Below are 16,639 nucleotides of genomic sequence, written 5' to 3' on the forward strand. Positions count from 1 at the left end.
TACGTAGCAGGAATGAGAGCTGGCCTGAAACTTCTTGAATTTAGCCACTGAGGTCGTCTAGCCTGGCGGCTTGCGGTGCCAGAGGTGGCACTGGAAGATGAATTAAAATACATTTGTCTTTTCAGTACTACACGTGAAAGCTCAAAGTCACAGTTGTGATTTTTTTTTTTCCGCTGTTTTTACATGAGGGTTTCTGTAGACCCCATGTTTGCCAGTGAGTTAAACAATTAATGTGGTCAGAATATTTTTTTTTTATAAACCTCTGACTATCTTTTACCCTGTTATTAAGAAAACGATATCTGTCTAATAAAGCTTTCCATATACACCTGCTACTGGAGTACCTTGGCAAAGTGAGGTCAACTCACAATGGAGCAGGGAATTTGATGGGGTTTAGTTTCTGAATTTCTTTGCTGTAATAGTACATTCAGAAGATGACTAAGTTTAATGATTTAATTATGCAAAAAGAAATGGTTTTCATGACTCCTCCCCCTGAGCATTCTCTTTCTCATACAAGATACGGCATCAGAAGGAGCTGATAAGTACTGTGACTTAGTCTTCAAGATTATATGTATCATTTCATAGAGAGTAATTAGGCAGAAGTATTTAGTTCACTCTGAAATAAGCCTCTGTCTGTTCTGCCCAATAGTTTAAATTCCTGCTTTCTAAGAGGAACTCCTTTTGCCAAGGAGTACATGAATTTATGAGGAGCCCCCAGCTGGTACTGGGGTAGGGCACTGTTGTTTAAATTAAACAATAGATGAATGATCAGAGGTAACAAGGACAGCAAAAAGGTGCTGGTTTTAATCTGTCACAATAATATAGCAAAAAGGTGCTGGTTTTAATCTGTCATAATAATAGAAAATTACAGGAAGCCCAACTTTATATGTTTTTTCATGCAGGCTATGCAGTTATTTTATATGGAAGAAATCAGGTCCATGGATGAGAGCATGATCAGCATCACCCTTCACTCATTCAGCACAGAATTCCAATCTCTGTTTTTAACAAACTACTTCAGTACTTTTCTGCAACATTTGGGGGCTTAGCATGCATCCTCTTTAAGCGTTCCACAACCATAATTCTTGTACCTGTGTAATTCAGTGTCACATTACACCTCTGCCTTCCATTGAAAAAGCTTTCAAAGTCATTATAAGGCGTCTTGACGTCTTCACATCGACAAGAAGTCTTTTTTGTAATTTTGAAAATTAGATTACTACATAATGGACAGCTACTAATATGTACCTTGGACCGTCTCGCTTCATTAATGGTTCTTGATGTCTTGTTTTCTCACTGTTTGGATTTAGCTCCTCTTTCACTCAGGTGTATTGGTGTCCCTAAGCCTTTCTGGGCCACAGCTGGAGAAAGCGGTGATTGACAGGACCCTGGTGGGGAAGCTCATCTCCGACACCATCAGTGATGGTAATTACACCCACGTGCAAATCAATTGCCTGCATTAACAATAGAGTAGAGAAACAGTATGTCAACAGGTAGACTAATTATTGCCACTGGGGACTTGCAAACACAACAAGTAATTGCATGTAAAGCCATAGTTACAACCCTCAGGACTGAGAACACTTTAAGAATAATATTTAACATCAAAGTTTTCAGGCTTGTCAAATGCTGAACGGTTTTCTAAAATTCAGTTTCTTATACATTTTAATCACCGAGAACCTGCCACGCGAACTTGACATGTTTGCTTCATAAGCAGGAAAATGGTACAGACCCAAATGTTAGCCAACTGATTAATTATGTGGGGTGGTTATTATTAAAATATTTACTTATTAAGAAAGCTGGATAATATTAGTTACGTGGAGGTGTTCTGATTTAGTTCCTAGCTTTCCAGAATCTCGCTATTGTTGTTAACTAGTGGCTGCTAAATATTGATTTTTAGTTCAATGCAGAAGAAAACTTAGGAAAACGTACCAGTTTTATAACAGCTTTATAGTACAACAGTACCTTTTTCAATGTGTCCCCACAGAGGTCCACTAAGAACCCAACCAGGTGTCAATATTTTGGCATCTGCATGATCAAGAACATGGAATTTCTTGTATATGAGAATATACACTGGATTGAGCTTTGATCTTTAATGATTTATTTTCTTCCATACCCAGGCATCTGTTGAATATTGGCCTGGTTATTTAAGAAAGCTGCAGTACTGTGTCCCTCTCATCCCTTTTTATTGGTATATTGTAGTTTAGTCTCGAAAAACAATATTAATATAACTATGTTAGTAAAATCTTTACTATCAAAAAAATTAACCCTAACCTCATTCTTTGATCAACTAATTACACAGCGAGCGTAAAACGCATTTAATGTCTTGACTCCTTTTTTTTACTCTTCACTTAAGTTACTAGGTTACCGGTTCCATCTCGGATTTGTCTGCCCTCTGTTTCCATTCAGGTGACAAAAAGTAGGAAAGCATGGAAGCTAAGGTTATACCAAAATTGAAGTTGCTTGTAGAACTTATTTAGGATGCTCTGTCTTTTTAAAAAGTCTGTAAATAACAAATATATAATTAAATTACACATCTCTTGCCTTATATTGGCTTAATATAGTATAGAATTTTTTTTTTTAAATTGCTGCTACCTAAAAAAGCTTACAACTAAGGCAACAAATATTTTTTCCTACAGCTATACCACTCAAACTGCCATAGATAACATTTTATAATGGTTTGTCCTTATTTTCACTTATTCGGGAATTTCTTAAACCTCCATGTTTGGTAATACTTATGTCTGAAACAGGATGGCTTCTGTTCAACAAAAGCAAAACCCACAATACCTGTTATTGCAATACATTGGGATTTTTTCATTAACAACAAAAGAAGATACTTCTGTTACCCACACAAATAGCGCTCAAGATACACATTTTTATACTGAACTATCCTTATGTGAGAACCCCAACATAATGTTGTCCTAGAATAAATTCACTTTAATCCAATGCAATTGCATGTCTTTCCAAGTCTAAGTTGGAATTAGGGCTGTGGTTATAATATTGGCTGAAAGAAATGCGATACTTAATACAAAAAGTTTGTATAAAAAGAATAGTTCTTATTTTAACAACTGTGTAGATGTAGAAATGGATAAGATCACAGTCTGTCAAATTTACTTATGAAATGTTGTCATTCTAACTCAAGAGTATCATGTCCTCTTAACATTTGGAATAAAGGTGCACAAAATACAGAATTAAGATTGTGTTTATAATCCTCCCGCCTCTAATAAAGTCCTCCTGATTTTTATTGTTTATAAGCAAAATTAAAAAATAAATTTAAGTAGAGGTTATAGGAAAAATTGCTTTCCTAAGAGAAAAGGGTATTTCTCATTTTTCTAAATTGTTTTGTGGCACTGAGGTCTTCCTGCCCCAGACATCCACGGCTGCTGGAAATCAAGGGACTGCGAGCCTGGTTCACACCTGCGCAGGGATGGTGGCATCCCCCTTGCTTTCCTTCAGCCAAAACAAATGTCAGAAGCATCCGAGGTGTGCTCTAGGTCATCTTTAATGTAAACTGTGTCTGTGAGGGTATCAAAATGTTTTATCTGTGTACATATTGAGGATACTCAGTGGCTTTGAATTTTCACTTGTTTCAGATCTCAGTTATAGCTTCTAACTCACCCTGTCAAATATTTTATCACCGTTTCTTCCCCCACCATCCCCTCCCCCCAAAAAAAGCTAGTGCTAATTCTACATTTCAAAGGCAATTATTTGGCTTTCAACTTTACCCTTTAGTATTTGCATACCAGATACTGCAGCACTGTGCCAGTACATGACTATTGGAAAATGAAACTGGTTGTAAATCGGACAGAATCAAAGCAAAGCGGAGTAGCCAGTTTTCACTGCTTATATGGAAGACTAAACTGTCAGTGTACTTAAAGATATATAAAATATGTTTAGGTATCTAGGCTATTAGTCACAAATGCTTTTTTTTTTTTCCCCCTCCTTTTTCCAGGTTGTTCCGCAGGGTTTTGTTTGTTTGTTTTTAAGTCCGGTTCCACTTTCTGTGGCATTTTCCTTTTAGCAGGAGATCCCAAGTTTACGTTCCGAAAACATCTTGCCTAGCTTGCCTTTAAACCAGATTCTCATGGACAATTCTTCGGTGAACTGGTACTAGTTACCCTGATGACTCACTTCTTTCTCAGACGTCTCTTTATCTGTGGCCACTGGATAGCACTTGGGAAAAATCCCAGATGCTATTGTCTGATTAATTTTCATTGTCAAATTAGTTATTCACTTTTCTAGTGAACTATTTTGGTTTAGCACCCCCTTAGGGTAACAGCAGGGATTCCACTGCGCTTTTCCAGACTCCAAGGGTTCCATCCCAGTTACCTGTATCTTTTGGGTAGGCCCATGTGAAGCTTTCAACAAACCCCTAAGCCCTCTAAAGCATAGTCCTGGATGTAACAGCCTCCTCGGCGTCTGCAGCAGCACCTGGAACCTTACAATGTCAAAATACCGGATAAAGCTCAAGGACTAATTAGCGTTTATCATCCTTAACATGAGCAATGCTGTGTTGGGGTGTATTTCTGAAATACCGATGGATGTTACCATATGGAGAAAAAAAAAAAGAATTGAAGGTTGAACCAAGATGAAAATGAACGTGGAAGGGCGTAAAACATATATATTTGAATGTAGTGGTAACTTGGTATGAGATAATTTATTCAGGTTTATATAAGCAGAGTACTCCCTAGGTTTTATTTCTCATTTCCAAGTAGGTCCTGGCAGGATGACACACTGATGTCTTTTAGGAGATTACGGAGGCTTCAGTGTAATATTTAAGACACTGTCTTGAGAAAAAAATTGCTTTTTGCAGTGTCTCAGCGGAGGGCTCAGTAGTGCATTTTGTTCCTCGAAACAGGTATTGCAGTGGTGACAACTTCTATTTGTTTTTCAGCTGTTCTTACAGACAATTTCATCATCTTGTCATTTGAGGATCATAACCAACTCTGCTTCATTCAGTTTACAAAGAAGATGGATTCTCCCGATGTAAACAAAAGACTGGAAAAACTCTCTTGTTTGGACTTGAAGGTATAGCTGTCGTTGGTGACTGTAAATACTGCAGTAACTTCACGTTGCGAATCGCCGGTGCTTGCTGATGAAGTCTAGCAGTATAACCGATGAGAACAGCTCCAATTCTAAAACCGGCAGTCATTGAAAAGTCAAAAAAAAAAAAAAAAGTGGCATTCTGAGTTAATTAATTAAAATACTGTGCCAAGAGGGATCCAATTTTCTACTGTATTTCGGTTAAGGGCTCAGCCGCACAGTTGAGTTACCCCTGCTTAACAGATTACCTCCTGTCAGTTGAGCAGCGGTAACTGACCCTTTGCACATTCTCAGCATCTAACAAGCATGAAGCGAAATCTGTAATGGTAAACCTCAGTGTAAAGGATTTAAGCTAATGTGTTTTACCTCTTGTTTGCTGTGGGCTAAAAATGCACGCATGGTCAATTACTATGGCTCAGCTGATATACACAAACTTATGAAGTTATGATAATTCAGTCATCTGCCTGAGCTCCAAGACTGTTGTAATTCTTTGCAGAAATCTTAATTTTCCCTCTAGTTACGGTGACAGTATTGTTGGGAGAGCTGGTTTTACAATTAAGCCGCTGAGCTAGGACTCAAGATACAGAAGCGGAGTTTCTTGCCACTGACAAACGATGTGTGTGACCTTCGGCAAGTGACTCGGTGCCTCTGTATCTCAATTCGCCGCTTACACAGTGACGATGAAAATACTCCTTTTTTTTCCCAGCCCATTGTGTATACTGCGGTCACAGCAATAGTGGGAAGGTAGTCTCAAGTTATCTGAGCTGGCTTTAAACTAGCTGGTTTGGATGTGGGTGGAAACCAGCTCATCTCAAACTGAATTACACCGTGTCTTGGGGTGGATTTGGTTATGTAGATGTAACTTAATTCGACCGTCAGCCCTTTGGCAATCGGGGCAGGGGGCTGACCTTCGGTGGAAGTGCTTGGTGCTCCCAACAGTATGACAAAATAATCAGCCAAAGGCAATTAACTTTGACCAGGCGGAGTAGGAAAGGGGGTGCGTAGAATTCGCTGCAAGAATGAAGAAGAGAGAAGCCTTTGCCCAAGAAAGGTCAAAAGATGTAGTAAGCAAAAGAGAGAGTTTGTGTTTATTTCAGACTGGATAAATATTAAGGAAAACAATCTTCTGCTAGCAAATATTTTCCCCTTGACAACCCCTCAGTAATTCGCTTCCTCACATAAGGGGAGTTTGCATCTGCAAGGCAAGCTTTTTAAGGATGCGTTTAATTTAAGTTTTGCCATATTCCCTTTTAACTTGCTTGGTAGAAATATTTTCTGCTAGGATGAATATCTAATACATTTTCCAGGCTGTTTCAGTTCAGGGCCTCTTTTCAGCAATGACTTGTGTTTGCGAGATTGATCCAACCTCTATAACGTGGATTTGAGACAGTTCACTGTTCACCAGGAACCGAGCTGATACGTAGTTTACTTTAAAATTACGTGTGCTTGTGCCTGCCCTATGGTGTTTGTAAAGGTCGTGCTTTAGAAACAAGGGCAGTGTGTGGTCCAGGGTGGTTTTTTTTTTTTAATAGCTTTAACTTTAACGAAGAAGTTGTGAGCAGAAGAGTACCTTCATTATTTAATTGTGAGGGCTGTAGCTCCTCACTTAATTTACATTTAGAAAATAGATTTTCATCCTGGGTATCGCTGGGCATGTTTTGGGTCTCATGGTTGCGGCTTTTTTTTTTTTCTTGGGCAAGAAGGAAAGCCTAATCCATAGAAAACTCCCTCTGCCCTCGGAAACCAGAAATATCTGCTGTACTTTTTAATAGGGTTGTTATGTTTGGTTCTTTGCTGACACAGCTGAGCTTCTAGAAACGCCTCCATGTTCAATGTTAACTTTGCTTTCTCTTGAAATCAGTGGGAATCACTATGGATTATTACTTTGCCAGCCAAAAAAAGGCATTTGCATTTTTTAATTGAATGTTCTTTTGTGCGAAGCTCGCTAGTTAGGCAGCTAAATATAATTTTTATTATCTTCAAAATTGCACCGGCATGAGCCAGCAGAAAGTATTATTCACTGCTGCAATAATATTATGTCAGCTCTCTGCATTGAATTAGAGTTCTTTAGGGCTGCTTTTGGTCAAACTTACAAAAGCTAAAAGATCACAGAGGCAGTCAACAGTAGTGTCACTATCAGTGGTAACAAAAGAAACAAAAGATGCTCCTCAATTGCAAATCTGCAAACTTGCAACAATACACACTTTAGAAATAACAGTCCCTTAGCGTTTATTTTTATTTCTTTCCAAGAGAAATTGAGGGAAAAGGTGGCTTGCCCTGGTATAAAACTGCCACGGGATTAAAATGGGGAGCTAAGATTCAGAGGATTTGAATGTAACCTTCATCTCCGCCTCCGACATTTGGTGTAGCCTTGAGAAACGTACGTAGTATTTGGGTTTAAATTCACATTTCTAACATGAGGGAAATGCTTGCTTCCGATCATATGTGATGATATAATTACATTTCCATTGTACTTACCTTGTCATTTCTTTGGTACCTGGATGGAAGCAACATCGCATTGCTCATGGTCCAGCCTCATGGTGGGCGAAATTGGCGGGGGATGTGAGGCAGTACTGGGCTGCTGGAGTGCTATTAGTAATAAGAACAAGTCAACGAGTCAAACTCCTCGTAGTTTGATATTTATCCAAAAGTCTTTTCTTTTTTTTACACAATACATACCTCGTGGAAGAATTACTTTCTCTATCCTCGTCCACTCCAACTGATGCCACCTTGGATTTTATTTACACTTTTACAAAAGAAAGGAAGACTTATTGTATGAATCACTACAGTCTTAAGACCAGCAAAATGTAAAAACAACTGTTATCATCTGCGTTTTCTCAGTGGTGTTAGCCCACGTTTGGAAGTGCCGTGTCTAACACAAGATGTAAAGGTTTACAAAAGATTTGTGGCTGTTATGACAGGTGAAATTCTTACAAACAGGTAACGTTGCAATACAGCACCAATTAATATCTGTGAAAGTATTTGTGTTTTTCCATCCTAATAAATGTGTTGTCAGCAAATTAACTCTTTATATATAGTTTTAATTCAAGCGTCAGCTAACTGTTAACTTTTATGTATGTTTTATCTTTACACTTCTAAAGAGTACTTTGACAAGTAAAACACAAGATATTCTGAAAATACTGACCTTTGGCAAGTTTTTCCCGTCTGTGGGTTTTTTTAATCCATTTCAATTTACTGAAGGAGGAGACAGTACAAGGAGTTAAATGTTTACCATGAGAGAACAACATTGGTAATTACTTTGATTTCAGTTCCTTTTGATGTGTATTCAGGGGATGAAGAGGTCAATAATATTATGACCATGCAAATAGAAAAGGGTTCTTTTTGACCATATGAAAAAAAAACGGCAAAGGATTATTAAAGCATTAACCTTGATTTTAATGGCCTTGGTTGAGTGGTGAGATCACAATTTGGATGAGCCTGATTATTTACTAAATACAATACATAAATGCAACGGGTTCTTAACACCCATTGCACTCTGGCATTATCGCATTACTGCCATCCTTTGTTGCCTTGCAGACAGGAATATGAAAGCAATCTGTCATGTAGTGAGACTGGCTCCAGAAGCATTTCTCTGATAAGAAGACCCCCTGCCCTTTGCTAGTGTCTGGTCCAGTAGGCTTAGCCATGCGCTTAATCCCCAGAAAGTGGTTCGATTATTGCTGACCAGCAATGGCAAGATAGTTTTTTTTTCCCCTAGCTATCAACCTTCCATTAATTCCTTAAGCAGAAATGCGGTGCAATCTATATTTCCTTGGCATGTGTCACCCAGATGGTGCACCGCTCATGTTTTCAAATAACCATGCTCCAAAATAACAGAGTTTGAATAATAAATTCCGCAAATCCTTCCTGAGAAAGGAGGCACAATTCTCAAGAGCTGCATAAACTTTACGCATGATGCTGTAGCTCATCCACATTATGCAGAAAAGTATGTATTCTCTTGCAAAGCGGAGGCTTGTATCTGGATTCCTTAATTTAGGGAGGAAAAAGGAAGATATATGTTTGCTCAAATGCTGTTGAATATATTTAATATTTGATTACGTCTTAAACACTAGTCTTAGCTCCCTGGTCAGCTTTGCAGAACTTGTCATTTAATATGGCTAAGCTTAAATCCTACGTGTAGGTCGATGCTGTCAAGCAACCATGACTGTACATTTTGGTATTGATTGGAGTCATTGCAGTAAATTCCTTCTTAACTCACATGCCTTTCCTTCCCAATCCCCTCCCCACAGATAAAAGTGTGAGTGTGTCTTTTTCTGTCTGAGGAGATATTTTTTACGTTTACAGACAGCCTATATGAAGATATACGTACGCAGTCCTCTGTGTATATATATGTTCTTTCACACATCCAAAGTAAACGCTCCCAATTGCTCCTACTGTGCTATTTCATCACCTCAAACATTTTCCTGCGTTTTTTTTTTTTTCTTCCATCAGATTTCTTACATTGATCTGCTCGGACCAGAAGGTAGAAGGATGAAACGTCACCTGGCAATAAACGGTATGCAAGATATGGTCGTTTGCTGGTGGTCAGCAGTTAGCCATGGAGCGTGGCCTTGGTCGCCTATTTCCCGTGAGAGGGACAGAGCCAACCTATTGCTGTTAGGCTGTGCGCATGGCAAATTGGAGGTAAAGTGCTGAACTCTCTTGTTACGTCATTTTTCGCATTTGCTAACGAAAGAACTGTTCCACTGTAAAGGCATATGCAGGCAGAGATGAAGGACAGATGTGCTGAAAGCATAAAAAAGGAAGAGCAGCCATTCTAATCTGAAAAGCAAAGGTTCGTTATTCAGTGAAAAAAAGCACCTTAGTTAGTACATTTACTGTTTCCACATCAAAACTGGCCATCTGAGAAACGTAGCAAGGAAGTGAGGTCTTTATAACAGAATAGCTTTGGAGCTGCTGACACTGAAAAGTGTCAATACCACTAGAAAACTCAAATCTGAGTTAGGAACTGTAGCTGTTGCGTGCTTGCCTAATGGAATTGTTTTACGTAGTCTGCAATGATAACTGATGGGCATTTTACAGCTATTTCAAGTGGTTTATTGTAAAATTTTAGCTACACCCAGATAATGCTTAAAATGTTGTTACGAATACTGATCAAGTCAAGGAATGATTTTTTTTTTTCTTAAAGAAAAACTCAAAATTCCCCATCTACAGATGGGAATGTAAGCTACAAGTTAGAACAAGACTCTGAGCTGACCCTCTTCCTGACACTGGCTTAGCTTTACCTTTTTAGGCGGATCTTTCCATTTCATCTCTTTCTTTCTTGTTTCATCTATTTAAGAATACCTGAAACCAGTTTCTTGTGTTAGATAAAAACCTTAAAAATGAAGCTATGTGGGCATACTCTGAAAAGAACTGGAGCCTGAATTTAAAATGTAAAAGCTGTTCTGGACTAGCATCTCATATAGATGCTCCTGTATTTGGAGTTTTCTTTTCAGTTTAGCTTAAGCCACTACTAACATGGACTAAAAAGGCACTGACTGTGGGAGAAGAGCACAAACTTGAGGCTCAGCTGCGGAATAGCTGTTCTGGAGCAGCTATTACAGGCTATTTCCCTGTGGGGAAAAACCCTAAGTAACACTTTAGAATAAGCTGCTCTTATAAACAACATCCTGTTCTCTTTAATTAGGGAAGATGTAAATGTTTTAATGTCTTGGAATTATTACTTTGATAACTAATATTCATTTCAGTGAGGGTTTTTTTTCCCTTGGGATTTTCTATGTATTGAAAGCAAAAGAAAAAAAAAAAAAGGTAGTTCAGACAGCTTTTCTTTCTTATTTCAGTCATTAATCCCTGTAGAATTTAAGTTCGAATTGCCTCCAGTTCTGCCACCTTTACTTCTGTTCAGTTGACCTCTCTCCACCACCGGTCATCTTTGACTCATCTCTCCTCTGCCTGGTACACACCTGCAGTTCTCAATTCCCCCTGCAGCTATGCCCAACCATATCTAAAAATGACTCGGGTAGCCGAAACGTGTGTCTCTTCTTTGCGACTTTTTTCAGCCTAGCCCCTGCGCCAGTTTGACGGTATGAAACCTCAGCCTTACTAACATTTCACATCTACTTTCTTACCGGGGATGCACGTGCGCCCGGGTTCTGGCAGTGACATTCCCATACCTTTTCTTTCCTCCCCACCTCTTCCAGAAAACTCTCTACTGCCAACACAGCAGCTTACAATCTTTGTTTTCTGAGATTTTTTTGAGACTCATTTCTTCTAAGAAATCCACAGAAACCACCCCGTCACTTTAAAGCATTCTCCATTTCATTTTCTATATTCTAGGGAGATTTCCAAATTACAGCATTGCTCTGCATCTTCCAATGCACCTTGTTTTATCCTTTTCTGGTTCAGACTCTTAAATTGCTCAGGGCTGAGGCTGTCTAGTATAGTCCCAAGCACATCACTGGTGCTTAGCACAATAACGATAATAAGCATTCCCTCAGCCTTTAGGCCTAAACTCATCATCCTTTTAATTTAACCCATATTGTAATATAAATAGAAGAAAATTATTTTTAAAAGCAGAACTGCCAGATTTAACTCTTCGGTTGCTTTCCCTTTTCTGATCCTTTGACTGTACTTGTCTGCTTTAATTCTAAGATCTTTGAATGAACTTTCTTTTTCCTGTGTTTGACAATAAAATAGCAAGCGCTGTGCCAGGCCTATGGAAAACTTAGTCGTATATAGATCACAAACTGTCTTGCTGGTCTCCAATTAGGCTGTTCCATGTTTTTGCCTCTTGGATGCTCAGTGGGCTGCTGTGTAAGGCTCAGGATACTCTGCCTGTACACTTCCCCTGTGTATCCATGATGTGTAACCTATGGTACTGTTTGCTGTTGATTTTTTTTTTCATGATTTCTCTAGCGCTCCTTATGGGCAGTAGTTAAAATTCCCGTGCATGGATGGGGGATGTCCTAACCCAGCAGCTCTAGAAGTAGCGTCAACCCCCTGTCGGCAATTAACTGAGGTGCCTTTTTCCCCTGCGCAGTCTTGGAGGGGAACTTTAACTTAACACCCTGAACTTCTGAGGGTCATTTGATAGCTTAAACATGAGCAAAAGTGTAGGTAGCGTTTCTAGGCAGCTTCTAAACTAGGTCAGATACCACAAAAATACAGTGTTTCTGTAAGCATGCTTATTTGCCTCTACTCCCTTACTATTTGTAGAGTTCCTCAGGTATAGACCTGGAATAAAAACATGATGTGCCATTGTTATGCCTGCAAGTAAATCCATATTTGTCATATTTGACCAATAACGTGAATTTCCCCCCGGTAAATAGTTATTGGTAACAGAAGAAGAAGAATGGGAAGCATGAACTGATTCAGTTTGGAGCATTTATCAAAAAGAAGTGTAGTAATACCAACATTTTACTTGAAAATAGTAGCATCATTTGGATAAGACAGTATTATTGTCTAGAATTAAGAGAAAAGCAGGGATTGCTGAATGTCTAACCCGTATGTTTGGCACATTGGGTTTATGAGAAAGAAGTAAACCAAGCCTAGGGAAATGAGCGGGTGCTACCCACAGCCGTTGTGTAGAACCTTGGTGCTGACCTACAAAACCCACAGAAAGATCTGCCAGTTGCCAACATGCCTGTTGGTGTGGCAGAGCAAAGGGAAATGGGGCATTTAGGGGATGCTGCTTCCTCCCTGGAAGAATTTTCTGAGTGGTGTTTGCTGGCCACCAGAAGAGCGCTTATTAGGAGAGGAATAGCTCTGGGACAAGGCGACTCAACCGGGATGCTGTCCCGTACCTGCGCGTTCTGTGTTGGGATGATGCGCAGCTTTGCAACTTTATGGAGGAAATATACATTTTACATTTTCAACTGGCTATAAATGGGATTGGAATTGTGCTGGGTGGCTTTATGTTTTAACATTTGCAACTATTAAGGCTAAAGGTAGAAAGGTAGACATTATTCCTCTAAAAACAGGAACTACATTTCCTTGCAAATCTTGACTTGGTTTACTCCCTTTTTTTTTTTTTTTTTTTTTTTTTTTTTTTTGGTCTGAGATCAGCGTTTACTCTGTTAAATGCTATAGGTTTTGGTGAGGAATCCTCCCCTGAAGAAAAAAAAGCGCTTCTCTGTTTAACACACAACTTCGCTCTAGCATGCAGTGTATGTTTATGTGCACACACTCACGTTGCTGCAGCACTCTGTGTCTGTGGAACCTTTGTCTGCTCTCTTGCCTGCATTGGTTTCCTCTGGGAAACTCATCCACGCTCCCATTTATTTATTTAATTACTTGGGGTTTGTTTGTTTCTTCTTCGTTAAAGTACCAATGATCAAGGATGTTATTTCAATTGTCTCCCTGTGGAGATAATGCTGGTATTTTGATTTCAAAACCAGGAGAGGAATCTTCCAGAAATCATTTCAAACCATTTGCTATGAATAAATAGGATCTGATGTGAAATCATCCTCAGATTAAATGCTTTGAGAGAAAGTCGTGTTAAAATCAACATGAACTTTATTCTGCAAACATAAATTACCAGGAGGTGATGATGCCGGGGCTTAGTTACTGTAGTACTTTGCATTTGTCTTTGCCGTGTTTATTTTCACTCCATTTAGTGCTAGTGCGAATCACTGAAATTATACTTCAATCTTGTGGAAAAAAAAATAATTTGCCTGAGAGAAAATATTATTTCTCTTTCTCCCAAGAGACAATATTTCATAGTTATTGCTTCCACGTTGTGCCTCAAACTCACGAAATAAACACGGCGGGTCTTTTAGGAATGAGCTATCCTACAATTACTGCAGCGCTCGGAAAAAACGGCTATGGCGTGTGAGTGAATAGCTGAAATACCTCTCACACACATACAGCAAAGAATGTTAAACCCTCGATGTCACGTTGGGTTAAAAGTTCAATGAATAATACAGGATAAAGATGATGACGATACGTTTTGAAAGAAAATGAGAATAAACGTCAGCTGAAGATCTAAATAATAAGATTGCATGTAGGACAGTAAATACAACGCAGCGAAATAAGTAACCTAGAGCAGGAGCCTTGCATTTTTATTTTAGAAATGTTTAAAAATAGGGCTGGGGTTTTTTTTCTTCCATCTTCACAGTGCTGTATTTAAAACTATTTTACCCTTGTGTGCACTGCACTTCCCACTCTACATTCCTAATTAAAGTGTTTGTTGTTATTTGGAGCCTCACTGTGTGAAATTAAATAAGCATTTTTTTTAACACCCATAAAATAAATCAAACATTTTTCTCATCTGAAAGACACACAATTCAGTCACAGCAAGCTTATTTCTCTGTTTCTTTTGTTTTCTTTTTTTGTATCTGCCTGGTAAGCCAATTTTCTGCTTAAGAACTACTGGTTAAAACTCTTATTTGTTATGATATGTGGACTTTATCCTTTCCCAGCATTCTATGCAAAATACTTCAATTTTAAGTGTTCAAAGATTTGCACTGAAAAGAGTGATACTGCCCACACAAGCCAGTGCTATTATTTCTTTCAAACGTAAAATGAAAGAAAGTATTTTAACTAGCATAATTCAGGCCCCTTATTTACAAAGATTAACAGATTCTTTCACTTGGATCTTTGCGATTTCTGACTCCAGGGCTTGAGCCCTTGACATGGATCGTGTCCCTCGTACTGCTGATGAGCCGAAATATGCAGTAATGGTGCACAACTGCCACAGTAATAAGGGAAATATGCCTAAATTATGTCGACAGTATTTAAGTACATTTACTACATTTTTGTAGCATGCACGTCACAATACAAAAAAGGACTTTTAATATTTTTTATTATTATTATTTATTTATGTATTTTACAGAAAGTAATAGGTTTTACTTCATGCAGAGTACCTCCAGAAATCTTCCCTTGAAATCCAAGGCTACCTGCTTAGTCCCGGGATTTATGGAAAGCGCTTAACGTGGAATGGGATTCAATGCCACACCATGTGATAGTACGGCTCAGTCTTTGTAGATCCAGTGCCCTGTCCCCTCCCTGCAAATCCTGCACTGTCCTTCCTGATTCTGGGGAATTCCTCCAGCTTTTGCTTTCCCATTCCCCAAGCAAACATTTGGTTAACTTCAAGATATATATTGCTGTTTTAATGTTCCCCATTAGGCTTCCAGAGGAGTACTGCTCACCGGGAGGGAATCCCAGCGGATTCCTTTAAATGGACTGCTAACGCACTATGTGTACTACATTTACTGGCATGTGGCTCCTTCCCAGATTGAAAAACAATTGGCAGGTGATGGAGTACCATCTTCTTGGGGAATAAAAAAAAAGATGTTTTGATTTTTAGACTTCTTATTTTTCAAAAGCATTATCTTAAGCCTTATTAACATGTTTTTGTAGCTGTATATCTCTCTGCTTTAGTTTTCTGGTTAATGGCATGAAGAATTAATAATAAAAGTCACTTCTGACAGAGAAACTCAAATCTTCCCTCTCAGATGAAAGAGAATATCCTTCCCCCCCTTCAGAGTGCCAAATACCAGTTACATTCAGCAAAACTGGAAACCAGAACAAAGAGGTCTCTGGGCTTGGTACTCTTCCTCCAAGAGGCACATGAGGCCACTGATGCATGAGAAGCAGCTTATCTGTTCCAATCTAAGGAGAAATGTTTCTCTTGTTTTCAGCCAGAATGTGAGCAGCGGTGTTGAGAAAAGTTTCCTTTAAGCCTAATTTGTTTAAACGTTATGTCAAAACTTCCGTTTTGAAATGCAGCGAGTAGTCTTTCTCTCCTCGCGGGAACTTTTCCCTGGTTTAGAATTGTGTTCTTTACAGCAACCAGCCTTACCCTACGCTTCATTTCAAGGATTTGCTCTCAAAACCTTGTGAAGCTAGGGAACTTCTCATCTCAATTAGCCTTCCACAATACAAGGTTGTACTTTCTTTTAAATTCAAAGTAGTGAGCAACATTTTGTCCCACTTCTGCTCTAACAAGGCAGAACAAAATTATTAATTGCATTCAGTTTGGTTGCTGAATCTCAATCAATCAGATGACAACGTTTACTTTTCTGTGACCATTTCCATCACTGTTTTCCAGCAGTCACTCCTATGGAGTTCTAAAATCCGTTTTTTTCACGTTTTCTTCTCTATTGTCTTAAACTTCAAGGCCAATCTGTCTTCAGTCTTTCACCTCTCGTAGGCTTGAGTGTTGTGTGGATCTTCATGACTTTCTTGTAGCTTATGTGATGTCCGGAGAGGAACGCTGGGTTTGCATCAAAATATGTAGATGAATAATGCAGTGCATTGAAACCTGCCACAGGAAGACAGAAATCTGAGTCCCAGAGGGCCTCAAGGCTCATTTCACTGAAGTTATGGAAGCTTTGAAGACTTGCTTGGGCAAGATTTCTATTTCACATATTTGAAAGGCAGCTACCCGGGTCTCTAGACATACTCTTAGGGAAAACTGCAGAAGAAATAATAACACTTCACCTTGCCTTTATTTGGGGTTACAGAGCTCTGTGGTCACAGTAATCCCGTGTCGACAATAACATCTTTTAAGGGTTTCCTTGCTATGCAATTTAACACCCTCGTAAGCTCCACGTCTCAGCAGTTCTAACATCTGCATGGTGGCCACTGCCCATCTTGTGGGCATAAGTGACTAGTTGCTGAGGCTAAGTCATTAGCAAGG

At 39.0% G+C, this 16,639-nt stretch overlaps 1 protein-coding gene across 1 annotated transcript in view; it reads left to right on the plus strand.

The window, feature by feature from the left end:
• The window catches only part of WDPCP (WD repeat containing planar cell polarity effector), a gene marked incomplete at both ends in the record, with an annotated part of 57,714 nt that overhangs the window by 13,375 nt on the left and 27,700 nt on the right, over positions 1-16,639 (plus strand). The window contains 3 exons of the mRNA XM_082480228.1: positions 1,302-1,416; positions 4,883-5,016; positions 9,484-9,675. Of these exons, the coding sequence (XP_082336354.1) occupies positions 1,302-1,416; positions 4,883-5,016; positions 9,484-9,675 (441 nt within the window). The remainder of the gene's footprint in view (positions 1-1,301; positions 1,417-4,882; positions 5,017-9,483; positions 9,676-16,639) is intronic.

Source organism: Vanellus vanellus (genome assembly GCF_965231255.1).
Source record: "Vanellus vanellus genome assembly, chromosome: 3".
Lineage (NCBI taxonomy): Eukaryota > Metazoa > Chordata > Aves > Charadriiformes > Charadriidae > Vanellus > Vanellus vanellus.